This window comes from Lathamus discolor, chromosome 4 (genome assembly GCF_037157495.1).
Source record: "Lathamus discolor isolate bLatDis1 chromosome 4, bLatDis1.hap1, whole genome shotgun sequence".
Lineage (NCBI taxonomy): Eukaryota > Metazoa > Chordata > Aves > Psittaciformes > Psittacidae > Lathamus > Lathamus discolor.
Genome location: NC_088887.1, coordinates 1911008 through 1932696, shown reverse-complemented (window position 1 = coordinate 1932696; position 21689 = coordinate 1911008). Strand labels below are relative to the sequence as shown.

General features: G+C 44.3%; 1 protein-coding gene across 1 annotated transcript in view; it reads left to right on the top strand.

The window, feature by feature from the left end:
• MYH15 (myosin heavy chain 15) overlaps positions 1-21680 on the top strand; it is a 46489-nt gene extending 24809 nt beyond the window's left edge. Inside the window, exons 25-42 of the mRNA XM_065675962.1 lie at positions 537-713; positions 1233-1378; positions 1878-1968; positions 2946-3335; positions 4356-4482; positions 5564-5682; positions 6158-6354; positions 7355-7704; positions 8276-8400; positions 10700-10815; positions 12417-12609; positions 13306-13509; positions 15485-15610; positions 17058-17228; positions 17726-17830; positions 18993-19088; positions 19718-19855; positions 21549-21680. Of these exons, the coding sequence (XP_065532034.1) occupies positions 537-713; positions 1233-1378; positions 1878-1968; positions 2946-3335; positions 4356-4482; positions 5564-5682; positions 6158-6354; positions 7355-7704; positions 8276-8400; positions 10700-10815; positions 12417-12609; positions 13306-13509; positions 15485-15610; positions 17058-17228; positions 17726-17830; positions 18993-19088; positions 19718-19855; positions 21549-21566 (2889 nt within the window). The 3' untranslated portion in view covers positions 21567-21680. The remainder of the gene's footprint in view (positions 1-536; positions 714-1232; positions 1379-1877; positions 1969-2945; positions 3336-4355; positions 4483-5563; positions 5683-6157; positions 6355-7354; positions 7705-8275; positions 8401-10699; positions 10816-12416; positions 12610-13305; positions 13510-15484; positions 15611-17057; positions 17229-17725; positions 17831-18992; positions 19089-19717; positions 19856-21548) is intronic.
• Positions 21681-21689: the final 9 nt, after the last annotated feature.

Here is a 21689-nt window from a genome sequence, read left to right as displayed (position 1 = left end):
TCCTGATGGTTTTACACTGTCTATTACACAGGCCACACTGAAGGATCAAGATATGCACAGTTATTAGACCTTATGAGGGAAAACGTGTTAACTCTGAGCCCAAAGTTTCCCTTTTCTGAAGTGAGTTTTGCTGCATTTCAGCTGAAGGATTATGTCTAGTTTGTGCAGGTTTAATTATATAATTTTCTGCTGTAACAATGAGTTCTTCCAATTCTTCTTCTCAGAGCCTGTAAGCGTAAAGCTCATCTCCTCCTTCTCCCAGACAGAATCAGAGGCTGGAGTCTAACACAGTGAGAGTGACACTGAAAAGAATTTAGTGTATTTGAAAGAATGTACTAAATCCACAACAAGAACTGGCACACATCGGCTCCCTGATGGCAATTTCACTCAAAAATCCACAGGGGGGCAAGGAGGAAGAGATCCCTTTCTTCCCATTGTCTTCCTGCATTCAAGTTCAGTACAGATAGTCATTTGAGCGAGGTTATAATAACCCCTTGCTTCAAAGGCCTACCAATACATGCTCCTTTCTCACGCAGGTCAAAAATCTGACAGAAGAAATGGCGACTCTTGATGAGAATATCAGCAAACTCACTAAGGAGAAGAAGTCCTTGCAGGAAGCTCATCAGCAGGTTCTGGATGACCTACAAGCAGAGGAGGACAAGGTCAACACACTAAGCAAAGCTAAAGTGAAACTGGAACAGCAAGTGGATGATGTAGGTTGGCTTTACCTTCATGTTTTCCCAGGCTTGTTTGTCCAGCACTTAATGGTTTTCATGAGTCTGGAATGCTGCAAAACTTTGACCTGTATTCCTGTCCTTTTAGAAATAATAGATTTAGAAATGCAGTCCATGTACTGTCTGTAAAAGGTATAATTACAGAAACACTATAAGACATTATCTGTGTAGTTCAGCCTCTGAAAGGAGTGTAATAACAAGGGGAAATCCACTCAGTTTGCATTAGCAGTGTAACTAGCGTGAAGTCAAACAGAACGTTGCTAGTAAGAGAGCTGTAATGCTTGCACAAATGTAAAGCATGGATAACCCTTACGTTATATTTCCATAGCCCATATGCCCACTGGCTGCTAGAAAGCAAAAAATGCTAATTGGAATGCTTGTACTCAAGTACTTCTGCTTTGCAACTTGCTAGAGCTCAGCACAAAACCCGGCTCAGCATACATCTGACTGTTGTAAACCATCTGTGTTCGATATCCTTAAGTTACTTTGTTCCCAAAGCTTGAGGGCTCACTTGAACAAGAGAAGAAAGTGAGGATGGATCTAGAAAGGGCCAAACGCAAACTGGAAGGGGATTTGAAGCTGACCCAAGAGAGTGTCATGGACTTGGAGAACGATAAGCTGCAGATGGAAGAAAAGCTAAAAAAGTAAGAGACTGATTCTGTTATACAAAATAAAGCAATGAAAGCAGTTTGAGAGCCTTCAGTGTCATCTTGCTCTGGTGGCAAAAGGAAATTCCACAACAAGCGAGTGTGGAGCCAAGGAGAGGGGGAAAGTCACTCTTACTTGTGCATGCTATGCCTGAAACATTCCAATTCATGACACTTTCCACCACTGGAAAGAAAAAGGTTATTAATGCTTTTCAGTCTCAAGCAGTTGTTCACACTCACTAGCTATGACAGTAAGACTTGATGGTTATATTTATGACACAAAGAATCAGAAATATATTGCCCAAATGCATGCAGAGTCCTGCCTTTGAAATCTCTGCTGAGGAAGATGTGCTTTCCTGCAAATCACAATACATGAGCATTGCTTTAATTTTTAGATGAGTTAAAAGTTTTATTGAACATCTCCTTAAAAATTGCAAAAGCCTAACTTGAAACTACAGGGAGAATTGTCACTGTGGAATTTTCCTTTCCATGGCAGGAAAGAATTTGAAATGAGCCAACTGAATTCCAAGATAGAAGATGAACAAGCTATTGTGATGCAGCTGCAGAAGAAGATCAAGGAACTTCAGGTTAGCTTGCTTCTTTCTCATATATCTTAGGATGAGTTTCTCTTTGTGCCTCACTGAAGGGCTTTGCAGAGACTTTTCATGGCTAGCTGCAGCTTGGCTTGGAGACCCAAGGTGCTGCAACTCCATAGCTTCCCGGACCAATTCTTTTCCCCTCAGGATGCTTGCTCTATAGTGGTTCCGTCCCAGTAGCAGGACATATGACCACAGAATGCTAGAGGTTTTAAGCAAGGCAGGAAGGCCCTGGTGTTGTGTTTTAAGCAAACAATATTGTTCCAAACAATATTGTATCCTCATGGACCCGAGGGTAGATGCAGCAGTGATAAGCATGGCTTTGGAATTTAGGGGAAGAACTCAAATGCACAGGAAATTCTCAACTGAAATGAAAAGGCCAAAGAAAGTCAGCACAGTCCAAACCTAATGTCTTGACCCAAAGCTCTGCTTGTTTGTAAATAAAGAATATTTGCGCAAGTTGGTCATAAAGTATAGATTGGTCAAAATAAGTGTCATAAAAAAGACTGCTCCCAATGAATATTCGTTATTCAAGCAGTTCTACACATTGCTGTATCTGAAATCCTGTCTCAACGCTCCTAAAGAGAACTTATTTTGGTCACAGAACTCTTAAAATGGGAACAAGGAGTCCCTTTCAGTGACAATTTGTTGCTGCTACTCCTACTATCAATTAGCTTCTCTCCTGTACTCAGCTAAATGTCACATACCTGAGTGTAAAGTCGATGCACTTGACCTATATGTCCTGAACTACAGCCTGTAGAGCAATCTACTGTGAGAAAGATGTGACTCATCGTCCTTAGTCTAGTTTAAGATCTGATTTCCTGGCACAAATGGCCAAGTCCTTTACCCACTGTACTTCTGTGTTGTAAAGCATGGGCTGGCAGAGGGTTTAACAATTTGTAAGGTTCTTCATGGTCTTATGGGAATCATCATGAAGGTGACCAAAGGTGTTTGTGTCTCTCTTGTAGGCTCGTATAGAAGAACTAGAAGAGGAGCTGGAGGCAGAAAGAGCTGCTCGAGCCAAGGTGGAAAAGCAGAGATCGGATCTGGCCCGAGAGCTGGAGGAATTAAGTGAGCGCCTTGAGGAGGCTGGTGGAGCCACAGCTGCTCAGCTGGAGATGAACAAGAAGCGTGAGGCAGAGTTCCTGAAGCTGCGGCGGGACCTCGAGGAGGCCACGCTGCACTACGAAGCCACAGCTGCCACCCTGAGGAAGAAGCACGCAGACAGTGTGGCTGAGATGGGGGAGCAACTGGACAACCTGCAGCGGGTCAAGCAGAAGCTGGAAAAGGAGAAAAGTGAGCTGAAGATGGAAGTGGATGATCTGTCATCCAACATGGAGCAGATGGTCAAGGGAAAAGTAAGGGTCCTGATGCTTCCCAGACACCTAAAGGGCATGTGTAGCTGAGGTTGGTCTGAAGCTTTCCCAGGATACCTGATAGGGCTTCTAATCGCTGTACATGCTCAGAGGAGGGATTTTAATCTGGGCCAGGGTCTTCCTGACCTGTGGGTGGGATTTTTAGTACTATAAAGAAAGCAGTTTACTTCAGGGCACCTTCAACTTGGAGGAAAGTTGGTTCTTTTGCAAAGTTGATTAATCAAATGGTCACTTTGCCAAGCTGTCAAGAACTCATCCTTGGTACTACCAATCCTATGTGTTCTACTTGAAACAGGACCAGGACCTGGTTTTACTCATGAATTCCTTATTGTTAAAGGTCATCTTGACCCAAGATGCAGTAACTGTGACTATAAACTGCAGGTGTACAATATAGACTGTATCAATCCTTCCTTAGGTTCACAGTTTTGACATGTTAGCAAGGAGCGCAAAGCAAGGCTTGCATGGCTACCATGTGTATTTTTACTTCTCATGGCTGAATTCTGGATTTTGTTTCCTGATTAGACAGTCTTGGTAGCTTTCAGAGCATTCTAAAGAGTTCTTTCAGTGCAAGTGGTGAAATTTCAGTATTCTGAGAGAAAGCTGTAATCAAACTCAATTTATGATAAATAGCAATTAAAGCAGAATCAGTAGAGCAATTTTCATTGGAGGTGATTTTCCCATCTAGTAATTATGAGGAGGCTATGCCCCAACTTCGTAGCCACGTGATTGCTTCTGAAGTTCTTGCAGAATCATTTTACGCTGCTGCTTCCATTCAGAACACACTTCAGGGAAAATCAATGGGAAAGCTGGTCTGATGGGGAGTCCCCTGGCCTGGGAATGTAGACACAGGGATTCTATTCCCTGCCTTTGGTTTTGCTATCTGCTATTCCTCTGAAAAACAAATAAACAAACAAAACATGGATCCATTTGGAATGCTGCAGCTTCCAAATGGCTGCCCGGAGGCTACAGCTTTGATTTGTCTTTTCTCATGATTCCCATTAGGCAAACGCAGAGAAACTCTGTCGCACTTACGAAGATCATCTGAATGAGACAAAAACGAAACTGGAGGAAATGACTCGCCTCATGAATGACCTCACTACTCAGAAGACAAAACTCCAGAGTGAGAATGGTATGTGTACAGTCAGGCCAGGTAGATTGTTTCCCAGTAATCTACTAGGTGTGCCTCAGCACTGCATTGGTGAGCTGTATTGTACAATGACATCTGCTCTGAAGATGGCTGCATTAGGATTGCTTAATGGAGCAGTAGCTTTGTGTCTTTTAACACTCGTATCTTCAATGGTTTTATCACGTTGGTGGGGAGACCTTGCCTCGGACTGGCTTTTAAAGCAAACCCATAACTGTATTTACCAGCATATTGTGATACCATCTCCTGAGCTGAAAGGGATGTACTGGCTAGGTACCCAGTTTGCGGAACAAGGACATGTACATCTATGTTGCAGTAGTAGAGGGAAGACAAAGGAGTCAGCATACTGCTTCTGTCTTTATGGATACCATCTTCCTCAGTGTGACCTTAGGCCTTGCACTCTAGAAGATGCTTACATCCCACCAAAAATGGCTCATACCCTCTAAGAGCTTGCTATCTTTTTAGCCATAGTTCTACTATTTAATCTCTGCATCCTCATCAGACAGCAGTGCTCTGTGTATTTACAGACATGTTTTTCGTTTCCTGTGTGTGTCCTTGTTAGTTCCACGTATGCCTGTAAATCTGCACTTTCCACCTCGCAGTGATGCCCTTCATATGATAAATGAAGTTTTCCTAATGTATCTCTCTGCTCTGTATGCTGGTCATTGTGAGGTTCTCAGGGTGCTTTGCAGCCCTCTGAAAAGAAGTCTGTGGAAAAGCATATGAAGTAGTGGAGAAAGTATAGACAAAACCAGCTACAACTGCACATGGAAGTAAGCATCAGCCTAGGCTGATCCATGAGCTGAACTAAAATTAATGAATCAAGGTATTGGCAGCACAAAATACTAACAACAACAAAACAAAAACCCCCAAAAAAACATAACCCTAAGGAAAATATCCTGGTGAAGTGTCTGATGGTTACAGCTTTGGAAGAAGCTTCACAAATGGCCAGACACAATCACTGCTAGCTCTTACCCTCAACAGAATTGGACAGACAGGACTTTGATTTTGTCTGGGGCTTTGCCATTTCACCGTCTTACCTTTTCTTGGTTACGTCCTATGGCAGGTGAATTTATAAGACAACTTGAAGAGAAGGAGTCATTGATAAGTCAGCTGTCCCGGGGAAAAACATCATTTACGCAACAGATTGAAGAGCTTAAGAGACAGCTGGAAGAGGAAACCAAGGTAATTCTTTGACCGTGTCCCATTCATTCAATTGAAATGGGGAAAATTGTTCATTTGTAGCCTGGATAAAATCTGAAATGAAACATAGGAGTGAGAATGCGTCCTGCTAATTGTACTGACAAGTGTTGCTGCCACTGAGTGAGGCAAGTCACAAAAGAAGAGCTTGGGAGAATAATGAGCATCCATAATTGTTACATAAATCTTACCCAGTAGGATAGCCAGAATCTCACATCTTGTATCTTAGAAGTTTGTATGCTTCTTCAAAGATGTTAAATTATCTTCAGTCTTAATAGCTTCCTCAGCATGTCACCAGTTAGGGATGACTCCAGATGCTTCTTACCTCATTTGATCCAGACTGTTAGGGCTAGAGGCAAAAAGACAAAAAGGCTTCAGCCTCCGTTTGAGCTTCTAGGGCTGTTTGTTCAGGTTTTGCTGTAGGTAACCCTGCAGTGCTGCGACCTTTCTATCCCTGCAGTCCAAAAATGCCCTAGCTCATGCCCTGCAAGCAGCCAGGCATGACTGTGATCTCCTGCGGGAGCAGTATGAGGAGGAGCAAGAAGCCAAGGCAGAGCTGCAGCGGGCCCTCTCCAAGGGAAATGCAGAAGTGGCACAGTGGAGAACAAAGTATGAGACTGATGCCATTCAGAGGACTGAGGAGCTGGAGGATGCCAAGTAAGTGGATTACGTGGGTTTCATTGTGCCCTTGGCTGGCAGGATTGTGCTCTCTATTGTTAGTGTTAAGGAAATAGGGCAAAATGGTTGGAAAAATCCCTCTGGCTTATTGATGTCATTTGTGGCTGTCCTTTTCAGTTTCTTGAGCCGGTCAGTGTTTCTGCTAAGCCCTTGTCTGGGGTGATGGATGTGGATACTGGGGTTTGTTTAAGAACTAACAAGGTTAGATTACCCGACTTGGTTATCTTGCACACTCACTTGCTTTGCGTGGCCCAGTGCTATGTTCCCTTGGCCTTGACTTCCCCTCCCAGCAGGGAGATGATGGCTTCCCTGGAAAAGCAGGGCAGAAAGTCCTGTTGGCTTGTCCTGTGCAGCCACTCTCAGCTACCAGACTCAAGCATTATTGCACAAGATCTCTGAGCACCTCCAGCACCTGCCTCTGTGGGTCTCTGATCTGCAGGGTCTTCCCCACTTCCCACTTTCTCCACCTAGCATCTACATGTTCTTCTTTATGGGCCCTTCTTTCTTTACAGAAGCTTTTCTTGCTGGGACTCCCGGTCCCCTGTTTTCCCAGTCTAAATAGCCTATGAACAAAAGGCCAAGGCATGACTGGACTTCTGCCTCATATCTCTTAACTGGAGAAACAGGACATTTTCATTTAGACCAAGTCTGATCTGAATTTACAACCGGACTATAGTGGTTACAGCTCGCAAGTAGCAAGCTGCTGCTTGAGAGTTCAAGCTTTCCGTTTCAAATATTCAAACACTCACACACATATGCACAAAATGATGTGCCACATGTCAGCATTCATCATTTAAACTGGTTTTTTGCCTATCATAATTCCTTCTCTCTAGAGGCCTAATTCCCCCTTCCCTTCTCCTTACCCCCCAACTTTGCTTTTCAGAACTGATTTATTGAGACACTGCTTGGGGTCAGTTTTTATTAGATACCATGGGAGTGGTGGCACTCAGTCATTTCACTGTCTCTTCCCACCTGGCAGGAAGAAGCTTGCTGCTCGCCTGCAAGAAGCTGAAGAAGCAATCGAGGCTGCCAATGCCAAGTGCTCTTCCCTGGAAAAGACAAAGCACAGGCTGCAGAACGAGCTGGAGGATATGATGATTGACCTGGAGAAGGCCAACTCAGCAGCTGCCTCCCTGGACAAGAAGCAGCGTGGGTTTGACAAGATCATCAATGACTGGAAGCAGAAGTACGAAGAGTCACAGGCTGAGCTGGAGGCTTCTCAGAAGGAGGCCCGTGGCCTCAGCACTGAGCTCTTCAAGCTGAAGAATGCCTATGAGGAGACGCTGGACCATCTGGAGACATTGAAAAGGGAAAACAAGAACCTCCAAGGTAGGCTTCATTCATGTCCCATGTCCAGTGTGAGAGCCACACAGCAGCACAGCTGGAAGGACGCAGGCTTCCCGTAGCAGCTGTGGGTAAAGGTGCTTATCTCATCCTTGAGACTAGCTTTCCGTTATGTTTGGAGGCACTGGCTGATGCTGGCGATGAAGGCTTTCGACATAGTAATTGGTACAGACAGAGGAGAGTAGGCTTCCCTTTGCTCACCTGTCCATGAAGCTCACTGGCAGAGGTGCTAGTCTGGAGAGGAGCAAGAAACATGACAGAGGTGCAGCGGATGAAGCCTAGACAGCTCCCAAAGCAGAGCACAGTGCAGCTGGCCTACAGAACACACATTAAAACCAAACCACTGTAACCACCTCAAAAAGTGTGTACAAGAAAGTCTGCTCCTTTCAGTTGGTCAAGTAAAAGAAGTTGCTGTAATTGCAAGTAAGGCAGTGCTTTGTGTAGAGACAAGCCCTTGAGGCAGCAGCTTGAGGCACAGGTCCTTCCATCCATGCTCTGTGACTTGCAGTATGTTTGGGACACACCGATGGCTAAATCCATCCTTTTTTCGTTTCAGAGGAGATTTCTGATCTGACCAATCAGATCAGCGAAGGAAACAAGAGCCTCCATGAGATAGAAAAAATCAAGAAACAGGTTGAACAAGAAAAGTCAGAAGTTCAGCTGGCTCTGGAAGAAGCAGAGGTAAGGAAAGAAAGTTCAAAGGGAGAGGAAAGGGTGTCTTCCCTTTTCACCTTCTCAACAACATAGCCAGTGTTTTGGCTATAAGCAAGCACACCCTCTCTGCAGTCAGCTCCTCCAGCCTTGCTAGCCAGTATTTTCAAAGAGCGACTGATGACTTCTGGAGATGTCAGCTCTAAGACCATCAGTGGAGGCCCTTTCAAAGGAGGTGCCTTGTAGGTTTTGGGGTTTTGTTGTTGTGTTGTGGGGGTTTTTTTCCCCTTTCAGGAAGCTCAGACATCTTCTGCACACTTCCTGAAAACCCAGTTCTTGCTTACTTCAGCACAGAGTATTTTAGTCTTTCAGGAAACAGGAACTGCTGAGAATTATGGTCTTATACTGTTTTATCAGATATTTTTAGTGTCTGGTTTCCAACAGCAAATTCACCATCTCCTGGTTTTAGAGAAGAAGAAACCAAAACTCCTGATGACTCTAAGTTTTATAAGGTCATAAATATTGTATTGGATATTGCAGCCTCCTTAAAAGAATTGGTAGCAGTCTCAAACCAAATGAAAACAGTCCATTTGGAAAATCTTTGACTCCCAGTAGGAATTTCATAAAGACATGTAGCATCTCTGCATTAATTTCTATAGTGACAAGTATGCACATACCCAAGAGGGATGCCTCATCCCAGTTTCCAACAAACAAACCACAATACAGGACAAGTCAACTGGTAATCCTGGTTATCCACTCGAAGGGCTCAATTATCAGCTTTTTGGAAGTCTGGTACATTGCAAAGCTAAGAAGGGGAGTAGGTGTTGCAGGCTGGAAGCAATACAGCACACAGCAAGGGATTTTTAGTGAAGGCTGCATTTATCTGGAATTGTACTCTAAAAAATATCTGCTAAAACAAGCGTCATCCAGGGACAGGGATCCATTAATACCTTACATGCTGTGCAACCTCTTTTGTCTGTTACAGGATGCTTTATACTTTGCAGGAATTTCACAGCCAAATAAACAGGTCTCATGATCAGAGCAGAGGAAAAAGCTTGCCTTTGTTCCACAGCTCTGAGATGTGGAGAGTGTTTATATACTCTGTCAATATCTTTTTCCAGGAAAGAATACATCAGTTCCTGAGGGACTGAAGTAGCACACTTTACTTTCCTGGGCTGTGTGGAATGGCTTCCTAAAGCTCAGTGACATTAGGAACTAACAAAAGTAAAGTGGTGATGCATCCTACTTTAATTGTGAAAGAAAAGGTTTAATGCAGATTTTCTCCCTTCCTTGTGAATTGGGGTCCATGGCAGTCACCACTGGTGACACAGTACTTCTGTGTGCTGTTCCCACTAATACATTGTGGCTCCTAGGCATGAAGTGTGGGTTTGACTGACCTATAGCTGCTGCATGATGACTGGAGTTGGCAAGGGTTTTGTACAGCTTTGTCTTCAGAAGCTCCATTCTGTTCCCATCATCTCTTGAGGGAATCCTGTGCAGTTCTGCCCTTCAGAGAGCACTTCCAAAATATATGGTGTTCAATTCTGTGCTTTCCTTCCCAGTTTGATGCGAGCAGGAAGGAGACAGAATGCCACTGAGCCTGGTTATGTAAGACCTGGAAATCAGAGGCTCTGTTATTTCACTATGGGCTGTTAGCTTAGTTCTCGACTCCCATCTCTGAGAGAAACGTAGGAACTAAGACATAGGAACAAGCCTCTCTTGTTTCATAGACTTGTCTTCATGTGAAGTGGAAAGAGCAGACAGAGTATTTTTGCACTCTGTCACATAGAGCTGATGTCTGTTATTTCTTTCCTTTCATTGCCCAATAAGATTGTGTAACTGGGAGGCTTTCAACGCTTCATGATTTGGAGAGAGCTTTGTGCTCTGGGGGATGTGTGGATCCCTTCACCCTCCCAGCTACCATCTTGGTTTAGCTTTTGCCTATCTCTTAGAGGCCCATGAGGATGCCTGTACGGGGGTGTGGAATAGAGAACATCTGTTGATATCAAAACCATGCAGGCAAGGCCTAAGGTGGGTTTTGGTTTGGTTTTGTTCCTCTGAACCATGGACTCTGACAATTTGTCCTCGGAGGAGCTTGCTGCTCAGTTTTCCAACTGCCAAGTTACATTACATGGCACATAAATGCATTGTTTTGCCATGTAAGTTGTTCATGTCCTTCCCTAGAGAGAGGCAATGAGGAAATAGTGCTGTTGGGAATGGGAAGAAAAGTGTGAAGGGATTGTCTTTCTGCAGCAGTTTGTAATTTGAAAAACAAAACCAAACAGAACCCGACTCCTGATGTGCAAGCTCTTGGTGCTTTCTATTTCAGGGAGCTTTGGAGCATGAAGAAAGTAAGACCCTTCGGTTTCAGCTTGAACTTTCTCAGCTTAAAGCAGAGTTTGAAAGGAAACTGACAGAAAAGGAGGAAGAAATGGAAAATATAAGGTACTGTGCAGGAAACAGCATGGCTTTTAAGGGGAAAGTCTCTAAAGACCAGAAATAGTCTCAAGACCCAAGCCATTCAAATGGACCATAGGTAGTTATGCCAGTGCAAGCAGCACTGCCTCAGCAATGCTCAAACCTGTTATCTGAACACAGTTAATTTATGCAGTTATAGCTACACTGATTGTGGGAGGACGTGAGGAGCTTGCCATTAAGTGTACACCATTTAGGTAAGCAGTAAGAACTGCAGAGCTACAGAAAGTATGAATTATAAAAGGAGAGGAGCTTGTGGGTGAAAGGGATAAACAGGAAAAATGGAAAGCAATTAGATGAGAGGAGGGTGATGTCTTTTGTCTCTCCCCTCCCACCCAGCACAAATGGTAATCTCATTTTCAGCAGTGTATGCGTGCAGTCCTTCAGAAAACTTTGCTTTTGAATTAGTCAGTGTTGCAACACTATCAATCCAAGCAGCATGTCATTGTAGACAGGTTAAAGGGTATGGGAGGGGGAAGTCCAAGACCCACCTTGGCCAGGGTAAATACAAGTGTTGACATGTTAATTGCTTCAAAGCCAAGAATGTTCCATCCCTTTCAGAAGATACTATCCCCATCAGAAGATGCTATCTTCTGATGTCCTGCTGATGTCTGGATTACAGAGGTCTCGGGACAAGCTCTCCTAATAAGTGCTTTTTGCTCCAGTGTCATTACGAGTTGTTTTGCTGCTAAGCTGTTCAGCAGCCATGCTGTGTTGCTCCCTGGGAGTCTAGGGCACAGTTCAGTATCTTGCTGAAGCAATAAGGCCCTCAAGGTTTTCCTTGTTGACTCTGTAATTTCCCAGAACTCCTACGCTTTCAGCACAACTTGGCCAGCAGCGAGGTAAATGTTTCCCTGTGTGAGTCATGTTCTGTGCTTTGAGTTATCTCTGCTTGTAAGAAGCAAAACTTTCATCGTGGGACTTGACTGTCACAGAGTCAAGAAAATTAAGCACCTGTCTGTATTTGTTTTGCCGTCTTAAAATTGACACTAAGCTGCCTTTCGCACGGGGACAAGCCTGTTAATTGGGCAGGCTTAATCTCTTCCAACTTCAGATGTCCGTAACACAGGTTTCTATTCCTGAATTATTCCCTTTATAAGTAACATAAGAAATGGCTTTCTTCCGAAGTGTACTTTAAGACACAATAAATTGTAGCCTACACATGCCATTACTATAAAGAGCACCCAGAGTAATTAGGTTAGAATGTAGCTGCCTACCTTCACTTTGATTAATCCCCTCCACTAACGCCTTCATAGAAAGGCTGAGATGTAAAACATGATTCAGTAAATATCCATGCTTCAAGTGCTTCTTGCTATGGTCAAACCTCTACTTGCTTGAGTTTATAAGAGAGCTGAGAGAACTCCTTGCTCCCATGTTGCCAAAGGAAACATGGGAGCAGGATGATACAGGTGCTTACAGACCATGAGGTAGCCAGTTAGACAGCAGGGAGGCATTAGAAACCTGTGCTATGTGAGACACTTTCAGAAAGTGCAGTACTGTTGTATGTATGTAGTTCTACATTCCTGCACAGAGAGGAAAATTGCTCCATTTGTCCTTCCTGTCCTTTCCAGGAGAAATCAGCAACGTGCCATAGATTCCCTGCAGTCCACCCTTGATTCTGAAGCCAGGAGCAGAAATGAGGCCATCCGGCTCAAGAAGAAGATGGAAGGGGACCTCAACGAGATGGAAATCCAGCTCAGCCACGCTAACAGGCATGCTGCAGAAGCAACAAAGTCAGCACGCGGCTTGCAGACACAAATTAAGGTACTCTGACAACTACCAGTCCCAAGTACTAAATGGCAGGTGTAGGCCAGGTTTCGTTAGCACAGAGCAAACAGCAATGGTGATGGTAATTAAGAGAGAAACTACTCCCAAGGATGTGCAGGGAAAGTCCTTATTGATCATGTCTGGCATAAGGGAATAGGGAAATAGGATTTCTTCCAAGAGTTGTATACAAGCTGGATGAGATCCAGTTGCAAAACCATTGCTGGCTACAGCCTCCTGCAGAGACAGAAAGCTACACCACGAGGGACTGAAAATCTGTGATTTTCTTGTGAGCTTGCAAGTCCTTTAGAAGTGGAGCGTGTCAGCTGGCTGCAGTACAGGGAGTGTGCATATTCAGCTTTGGCGTTTGCTTCAGCTTTGTAATAGCTTAAAAAAGTGCTTTGCTAAGGCACCTCCTCTGTCGTCGCCTCTCCCACACCGAAGCAGCTAGCACTGCCTCGGGCAGAACCGCAAGCTTTGATGGGTTTGAACACACCGGCTTTTTCCCACTTTGCCCCACATATCACAAATGCTATCCAGCTCACAGTGTGGAGGAAGCCTTTCCCCAGTAAAGCAGCACTGAAATTCTCGAGGTGTGCCCTGTGCAACCTCTGCAATCTGGGGTCCTCCTATGAAAGCACAGCGGCTTGCAATGGAATTGCACTGGTGAGAAACCAAACATCTGTTTTGTTACAGGAGCTTCAGGTGCAGCTGGATGACTCGGGGCACGTGAATGAAGATCTGAAGGAGCAGCTGGCGGTCTCTGACAGAAGGAACAACCTTCTCCAGTCAGAGCTGGATGAGCTGAGGGCTTTGCTGGACCAGACTGAACGTGCGAGGAAGCTGGCAGAGCATGAATTGCTGGAAGCCACGGAACGTGTGAACCTGCTTCACACTCAGGTTGGCTTTTTTCTGTGCTCACTGGGTTTAAACTGAGCCTTGTCAGTGAGTCACTGACGCAGTTTGTCCAAGGCTGTCATAGGTCAGACATACCTTGCCCTGTTTCAGGTTGAGACAATGAGGGAGAGGAGGTAAGTCACTCTGTAGATATTCCGTCTCCCTCCCTTCAAGGTAGCTGGAATTGATGCATCAGCCAACTGCTTAAAACAGTTCCCAGAAAAGGCAATGGTGGAAGATAAGCAGAGTAAATTTTCTTCCTTTCCTCCTTCCTTGCTGTAAAACCAGTTTCCTGCTTTAGTTAAGCCATGTCTGGGATGGTGGGGCGTTTCTTTGAAGTGACACAGGCGCTGTGTTTGTGCAGTTGTGATCTGGCCATGAATGACTGCAGAGGCTGGGTTCTAACAACAGTTGTATTGTGCAGGGCAAGAAACTACACCCCCCACACCCTGCTGTGTCTGAGGTCTTTGTTAAGAGGGGCCTTTGGACTTGGATGTGTAGATCAAGATGGGCACTGCAGTTTTTACAGGGCCATGGAGGGGAATGTCCTGATTTACCAGCGTTTTTTGCTACAAAACTAAAGCTTCTCTTCATCATGGTCAGAAAGAAATGAAAATGAGCTACAGGCTGGCGATGTTTTGCAATGTTTCCTCCAGCCCATTGATGACATGGGGCTTCTGTTTCAATCGCCTCATTGACTAACTAATTATGGATCATTAGTCTTCCAGAAAGAGCTGCCTTATTAATTCTTCTATTTCAGACCATGGCTTATTTATTTTATTTGAACCAAAATCATAGAATCATAGAATCATAGAATGGTTAGGGTTGGAAGGGACCTCAAGATCATCCAGTTCCAACCCCCCTGCCATGGACAGGGACACCTCACACTAAACCATCCCACACAAGGCTTCATCCAACCTGGCCTTGAACACTGCCAGGGATGGAGCACTCACAACCTCCCTGGGCAACCCATTCCAGTGTCTCACCACCCTAACAGGAAAGAATTTCCTCCTTATATCCAATCTAAACTTCCCCTGTTTAAGCTTTAACCCATTACCCCTTGTCCTGTCACTACAGTCCCTGATGAAGAGTCCCTCCCCAGCACCCCTATAGGCCCACTTCAGGTACTGGAAGGCTGCTATGAGGTCTCCACGCAGCCTTCTCTTCTCCAGGCTGAACAGCCCCAACTTCCTCAGCCTGTCTTCATACGGGAGGTGCTCCTGTCCCCTGATCATCCTCATGGCCTCCTCTGGACTTGTTCCAGCAGTTCCATGTCCTTTTTATGTTGAGGACACCAGAACTGCACACAATGCTCCAGGTGAGGTCTCACAAGAGCAGAGCAGAGGGGCAGGATCACCTCCTTCGCCCTGCTGGTCACGCTCCTTTTGATGCAGCCCAGGATACGGTTGGTTTCTGGGCTGCGAGCGCACACTGCAGCCGGCTCATGTTCATTTTCTCATCGACCAGCACCCCCAAGTCCTTCTCCGCAGGGCCGCTCTGAATCTCTTCTTTGCCCAGTCTGTAGCTGTGCCTGGGATTGCTCCGACCCAGGTGTAGGACCTTGCACTTGTCGTGGTTGAACTTCATAAGGTTGGCATCAGCCCACCTCACAAGCGTGTCAAGGTCCCTCTGGATGGTATCCCTTCCCTCCAGCGTATCAACCGGACCACACAGCTTGGTGTCATCGGCAACCTTGCTGAGGGCGCACTCAATCCCACTGTCCATGTCAGCGACGACTAATCTAAATATTTACAGCTTTGAGAGCTTTTTAACATTTCCTCAGTCTGAAACTACATATGCTCGTCACGGCCAGCCCTTGCCACATACCTGGGTTGCCCTTCCCAAATCCTGCTCTCTCTAATCCAGGAGTTGCGAAAATCAGTAAGCCTTGGCGTGCTACGGTATGTAGAGGAGTTATGTCTCTAATCATCACTTTTCCTCCTTTTCCACTCTTCCTTTGGGGAAAACTTAATAAAAGAACACAAGCCTGATCAATCAAAAGAAGAAGCTGGAGGGTGACATTTCCCAGATGCAGAATGAAGTGGAGGAATCGATCCAGGAGTGCAGGAACGCGGAGGAAAAGGCAAAGAAAGCAATCACAGATGTGAGTAGACTGGTTCCTTGCTCACTTCTTTTCAGTCCTGCAATGTCTTAGGACAGCCAAGAAAGTAATTCCCAAGTTGCCATTTCTGTGCTTGCTACAAAACTCGCATCCAAAGCACCCCACAGGTATCTGGGGGTAACTGATGAAACTACAAAATAAAGCAGACTAGAGCAGCAGAGACAGGAAGTCCTTTTTCCTGATGTTTAGGTTTTGGTTTTTGGGGGGGGTTTGGGTTGGTTTGCTGTGTGTGCTTGTTGTTGTTTTGGGCTTCTTTGAGGGAGGTGTTCTGGTAGGTTGGTTTTTATTTTCCCAGGAATGCACTTTCCACTGATCCTCAAAGTCTCAGGGTCTTTGACTCAGGTAAATCATACACCCGGATGCACTAAACCAGTTCAGTCTGGACCAGCGCTGGTGTACACAGAATCTGATGCAAGAAACAAAGCTACTAAATCCCAAAGAGGTATCTTAGAACTAGGTGTCTATTGGAAAAAACATGAGGCCTAAGGTCCCAGGAGAAAAGACAGTGCATTCTTCCTCTAGGGAAGATATAATTTGGGCAGGTATACTTACATTTCTCACAGGCCTAGAGAAATCCATGGCCTCAGAGTTCAGCTGATGTATCACATCATACCAACAGATAAAATGAAAGCTAAAACTGGAGGTTTCTGTGAGTTATGTGTCTGGAATGCCTGGACAAAGCTATTCCTGTACTGCGGTCTTTATTGCTTGTCAGCTGAAGGCAATGTTACTGACTGGCAGAGAAGATGCTGATTGTCATTGATTCAGTTCCAGCCTGGATCGCAATGACTGCTGTCTTCTGATGAGTGCTCAGTGACGGGTACAAATCTGTAAACGCCTTTTGGTGGCAAGCACAAACATCAAAGCAGGAATGAGCTAATAGGCACCCTTGTTACCTGTCTTACAGAATGGCCAGGTACTATGCAAGATGTTGACACCGAGCTTTCTATCCCAGCACAGGCTGCAGAAACTGCGTTCTTGTTACAGCTGCTCAGGCAGCTCTCATCTATGGCTGTGCAGGAAAAGTTGTCTGCCAGTTATTTTAAGCTAGTACCTTTCAAGAGCTCCAAGCACCAAGATTAGATTTTGAGTAAGTTCTAGGAAAAACGTCTGCGGCGAATGGCACAAGCTTACTTGTAGCATTATAAACGAGGACATGATATAGCACACATATCAAAAGAAAGAGAAAAAGAAAGGGAGGGGGTAATCTTAAATCACAGCATATTCTAATGCTGGTAAAAAAGGCCTCCAAGGCCGTCCTTGCATTTCCTCTGTCAAGGTAAGATATACACACACCAGATACACTTTGGAGCTTTGGGTACAGTGAGTGATCCATATAGGAATGATCAAAGATGGATCTTCCACCATTTCTTCTGAGACATAATCCAAGAGCATAAGAAAGCTGCTGTAAAACGTGGTTGTTTTTCAGGCAGCAATGATGGCTGAGGAGCTTAAAAAGGAGCAGGATACTAGTGCTCACTTGGAGAGAATGAAGAAGAACATGGAGCAAACCATTAAAGACCTCCAGAAGCGACTGGATGAAGCAGAACAAATAGCCCTGAAAGGTGGCAAGAAGCAGATCCAGAAACTGGAATCCAGGGTGAGTTTGTGATCCAACTTCGGATCACTTTCTCCTGCTTACAGACATGAGACCAGTCAGGTACCCTGGGGCAGCCTGATAAGTTCATAGAGGCCAAGCAGGGATACTATGGATGGTTTCCTGTTTCCCAAAATCCAGATGAGCAGTTCTTGGAGGCATGCTTCCTCTTCCTCATCTAGCCACATTAAGCTGTTGTAGCACAGCAGATGAGCAAGCCCTTGATTAAAAACACCACCACCACCAAAAAATCCCAGCATCAACAGCAAAAGCCTCTCCAATACTTGCTTCATTTAAATTAGTTTGGCCTTCACAAAGTCTACTCCTTTGACTGCCGATGCAGCTTATAAAAGCAGAATGGAAGGACGTTTTGATCTGTTACAGACATTTGACTGTGAAGATGCTGAGAAAATGAGCTTTTCTTGAACTGTGACCCAAATTATCTGCTCCTTTATATATATGTATATAGCAAAATGGCAAGGGGTTTTCTGGTCTTGCAGGTTCGTGAGCTGGAGAATGAACTTGAGACTGAACTCCGTCGCAATTCGGATGCCCAGAAGGGAGCCCGCAAGTTTGAGAGACGCATCAAAGAGCTGACTTACCAGGTATGCTGGGAGCTGTAGTAACCACTAGGACACTGGCAAGAAATGTGGTCTCCCAGACAGTGTCTAAAGTTGCCTCAGTGTTTCAGTGAAGGATGGAAGGATAGCATTACCTAGAGCTTTCTGACTGTAGGAAGCTTTAGGGGTAGGAAGAACATCTCCCTAGGGCTACCATCATCTTGCCTGATTCATTCCTAATTCATTCATAATTCCTGATTCATTCATAGCTGATGTTAGGAAGCCTCTATTGCTGGGATTTGGACAGTTTTAGCACAGTATTAATATGGAGCAGGCTTAGATGACTATTATTTTCACTGTGAGGGAAGAAAGAGCCCAGCTGTCTTTCAGCTGTGCTGATGTTGCTAAAAAGAGCCAGAAGGATTCGGCTGACTCTAATGCATCACTCAGTGTACGGTTGCCCAGTTCCAGGGCTGTCACCTATGGCTGAGCAGCAAGGTCTAGTCTCCAGCCTCCTGCAGGCTTGCTAACAGCTGCTGTTGCTGCTTGCCTTTCAGAAAAGGTCTTCAGCACGGAGCACTGATCCTTTTGCTTTCAACAGCATTCTTAAGATAATCCCATCCATCTGCTGTAGGAGATTATTTAGCCTCCTAACTGTTGTTCGACTATTGTATGCAGAGGCTGACGGTTGTTCTCTTGGGATACAGTGCATGGGCAGAATTAGCCAGTCCTTCTGCTTACGGAGTGTGACAGCTTAAACCTGTCTCCTTTTACCAGAAATGCCTCCAAATCGGACTTTAAAATATGCAAATTACCCATTTTTAGGCCTGCCCATAAGTCTGTTTCACTAAATAATGACTTGCTTTATAATGACAAGAGTGCTTCTCACTCCTGAGCGAGGAACTCTGCGCTTATGTATGCGTATACTTCTGACAGAGCACACACATATATACCGGCATTTATGTATGTCTATACTTACACACATACAAATTGAGAGGGTATTCTCTTTTAGTCCTCAGCCTTACAGGTGTTTTCAATCACCCTATAGAAATTCTCTCACCTACACATCGGGTGATCAAACAATATGGCTTGTTTGTATTTTGAACTATACACTTCTAGAACAGTATGTACAGCACCCATACCTATTGCGCTGTGGGAGATGCTTTAGGCCTTTCTACACTCTCAACCCCATGGTGTTTTGATACAGTCAGAAGAAGATAAGAAGAATCTGGCCAGGATGCAGGATCTGATTGACAAGCTCCAATTAAAAGTGAAGAGCTACAAGCACCAAGCAGAGGAAGCTGTAAGTAACTATTTGGGCCTTTTTGTCTGTGAGAAATCTGTCGTTCTAAATCCACAATCTTCAATGCATAGAAGCTTTGAGTACAAATACACTTTTTGCGAGTGTATTAATATTTGTATTTATATCCATATAAACCCTGTCTGCAGATGTATTTATGATATAGAATCATAGGATCATAGAATAGTTCGGGTTGGAAAGGACCTCAAGATCATCCAGTTCCAACCCCCCTGCCATGGGCAGGGACACCTCACACTAAACCATCCACCCAAGGCTTCATCCAACCTGGCCTATGTATAGCACGTGTGTGGATTATATTTAAGAAAAGATACTCAATTTTATCTTGAAATTGCAGTATAATTTGCAAGAGAATTGGGGAAAGGGAGGGAACAGGGAAGACTTTTTGCTCCTAGCCCCTCAGAAGGGATGTTGAGAGCCTCCCACTTCACTTACCATGGAGAGTGCCATTGGAAATACGGACTCTGTAAAACAACAATTTCAGCTCTTCAGGAGGCAAATGGTTCCCATAGGGCTGTTACCTCCTCACACTGAGCACTTCTCATCCACTTGAAATGAAAAGCTTTGTTTCACATGGACAGGAGGAAATCAGCTGCTCTGTGTTCTCTCCCCAGGAAGCTCAAGCCAATCTGTACCTTTCCAAGTACAGAAAACAGCAACATGACCTGGATGATGCTGAAGAAAGGGCTGAAATAGCTGAATCTCAAGTTAATAAGCTGAGGAGCAAGTCACGAGATATTGGCATGAAAAAGGTATGGTTATACTCTGTGGGTAAATGTGACTGTCTAACACACAGCAGTGGATGCTATGTATGCAGGAAGATCTGTTACATGTAGCATGGACTAGAATTAATCGTTGTTTACTACTTATTTGAGTGTCAGTCTACTTGTTATTTTAATGTTAAGGTAAGCCTAACATTTAGGACAGCAACCTGATGCTTGGGCAAAATGCACTCTGCCCTCTTGATGTTGTCATTTAATCTCTGCGTTCAGCAACCAGAAGTTTTAAGAACTGATGATTTTGGTTTGGTTTGGGTGGTTTTCTTTCTTTTTTCTTTTTTCCCCAAGGGATATTAAAAAGCTCCATCTCTTTCTCTCCCCGATGATGTGGATTTCTGTGTATGTAATACAGCCTGGGGATTACTGCGCTAGCAGATTGCCAGATATTTTAACATTGCTCTTTCACTGAACTTGATTTGAAGAGCTGGATGAGAAGAAAATACCAGCGATTAGTCACTCAGGTGCTGGGAAGTCATTAGTACTTAGAAATGCATTTGTGGTGTTTTGCACTTGAGCAGAATGGTAGTAGAAAAATATTGATGTAACTAAAAGGTGCCTAAGAACTTGGTCTGGAATTGAAAGCAAACCTTTGCTTATCTGTGCTTGCCTTGTGGGAATGATAGAAAGTAAAGCTGGGTCAGTGCTTTATCCATTTCATTTGCAAGTGAAGCAACCTGCCATGCTTAACATCTTAAGTTTTATGGGGTCGACAGTTCTTGAGTCAAGAAAGAGGGGGAAAAAACACCTTTTTGTGTATTTTTTGTATTTTTATCCCATTTGATCCCAGCACCTTCCTCCTGTCTTCTGTACCCACTATTCTGTGGGAGGAAACGGTCCAATTTCTGCTTTTATATTGGACTAAGTCACCTTCAACTGATCTAAATGATTGTAGCTCCACTGACTAGAGCAGGGTTACCTTAAAACTGCGTGAAGATCTGACCTCTCACACATCCATGCATGATGAAAGCAGTGCTGGCGTTGAAGCTCAAAAAGAAGGTTCATAGCTTTTAAGAGTAAAGAATTCCCACATATTTTCCTTTGTATTATTCTATATAAATAATATGGATACTGGAATAGGTGAATCATGAGAGTAATTCATTTTTTATTACTGTGTGCTGTTTAACACTGAGTACTTACTAGTACCCTCTTTCTGCCTCAAATATGCAGAAGCTGTAGAAAGGTTTTTATTACCTGTTTTTATTAGTCAGATGCTAGTAATGGCAGTAGCTGCCAAGAAACATGTTCGGGTAGCGAGTGCTGTCCCGAAAGTCATGACACATCTCCATTGAGGAGAGAAAGGTGCTGGAGAGACTGCTTTATATCTCTGGCATTAGAAATACCTTGTCTACTGCCACTAGAGCCCATGTTCCTGGGAATGCTGGGAAGTGTGAGTGATTCAGAACAACCACCACCATCTATTGAAACAGAGTTGTATACAAGTAACCTGCTATCAAAGGGATGTATGCTCTAGCATGAGGACAAGAAGCCAGTATTATTAGCTGAAGCAAGATGGCAAAGGTTGGCTCGATTGGTGCTAGTCTATTTCAGATACAAATCCAGAAGAATTACTGAAGAGAAGCTTTTGCCATTTATTTGTGAACTTACTCTAACACCCCCTCAATGCTTCCATTTTTAACTGTTGTATATTATCTCAATTTCATTTCAGGTTCATGAAGAGGAGTGAATACAGTCCAAGCTGACAGATATGAGAAGATGCTCGATATAGCTGGGCACAACTGAAAACAGATGTAGAGATAAATAAGCACTTACAGAAATAAACATCAAGTGAAAATCCTAAGAGACCGTA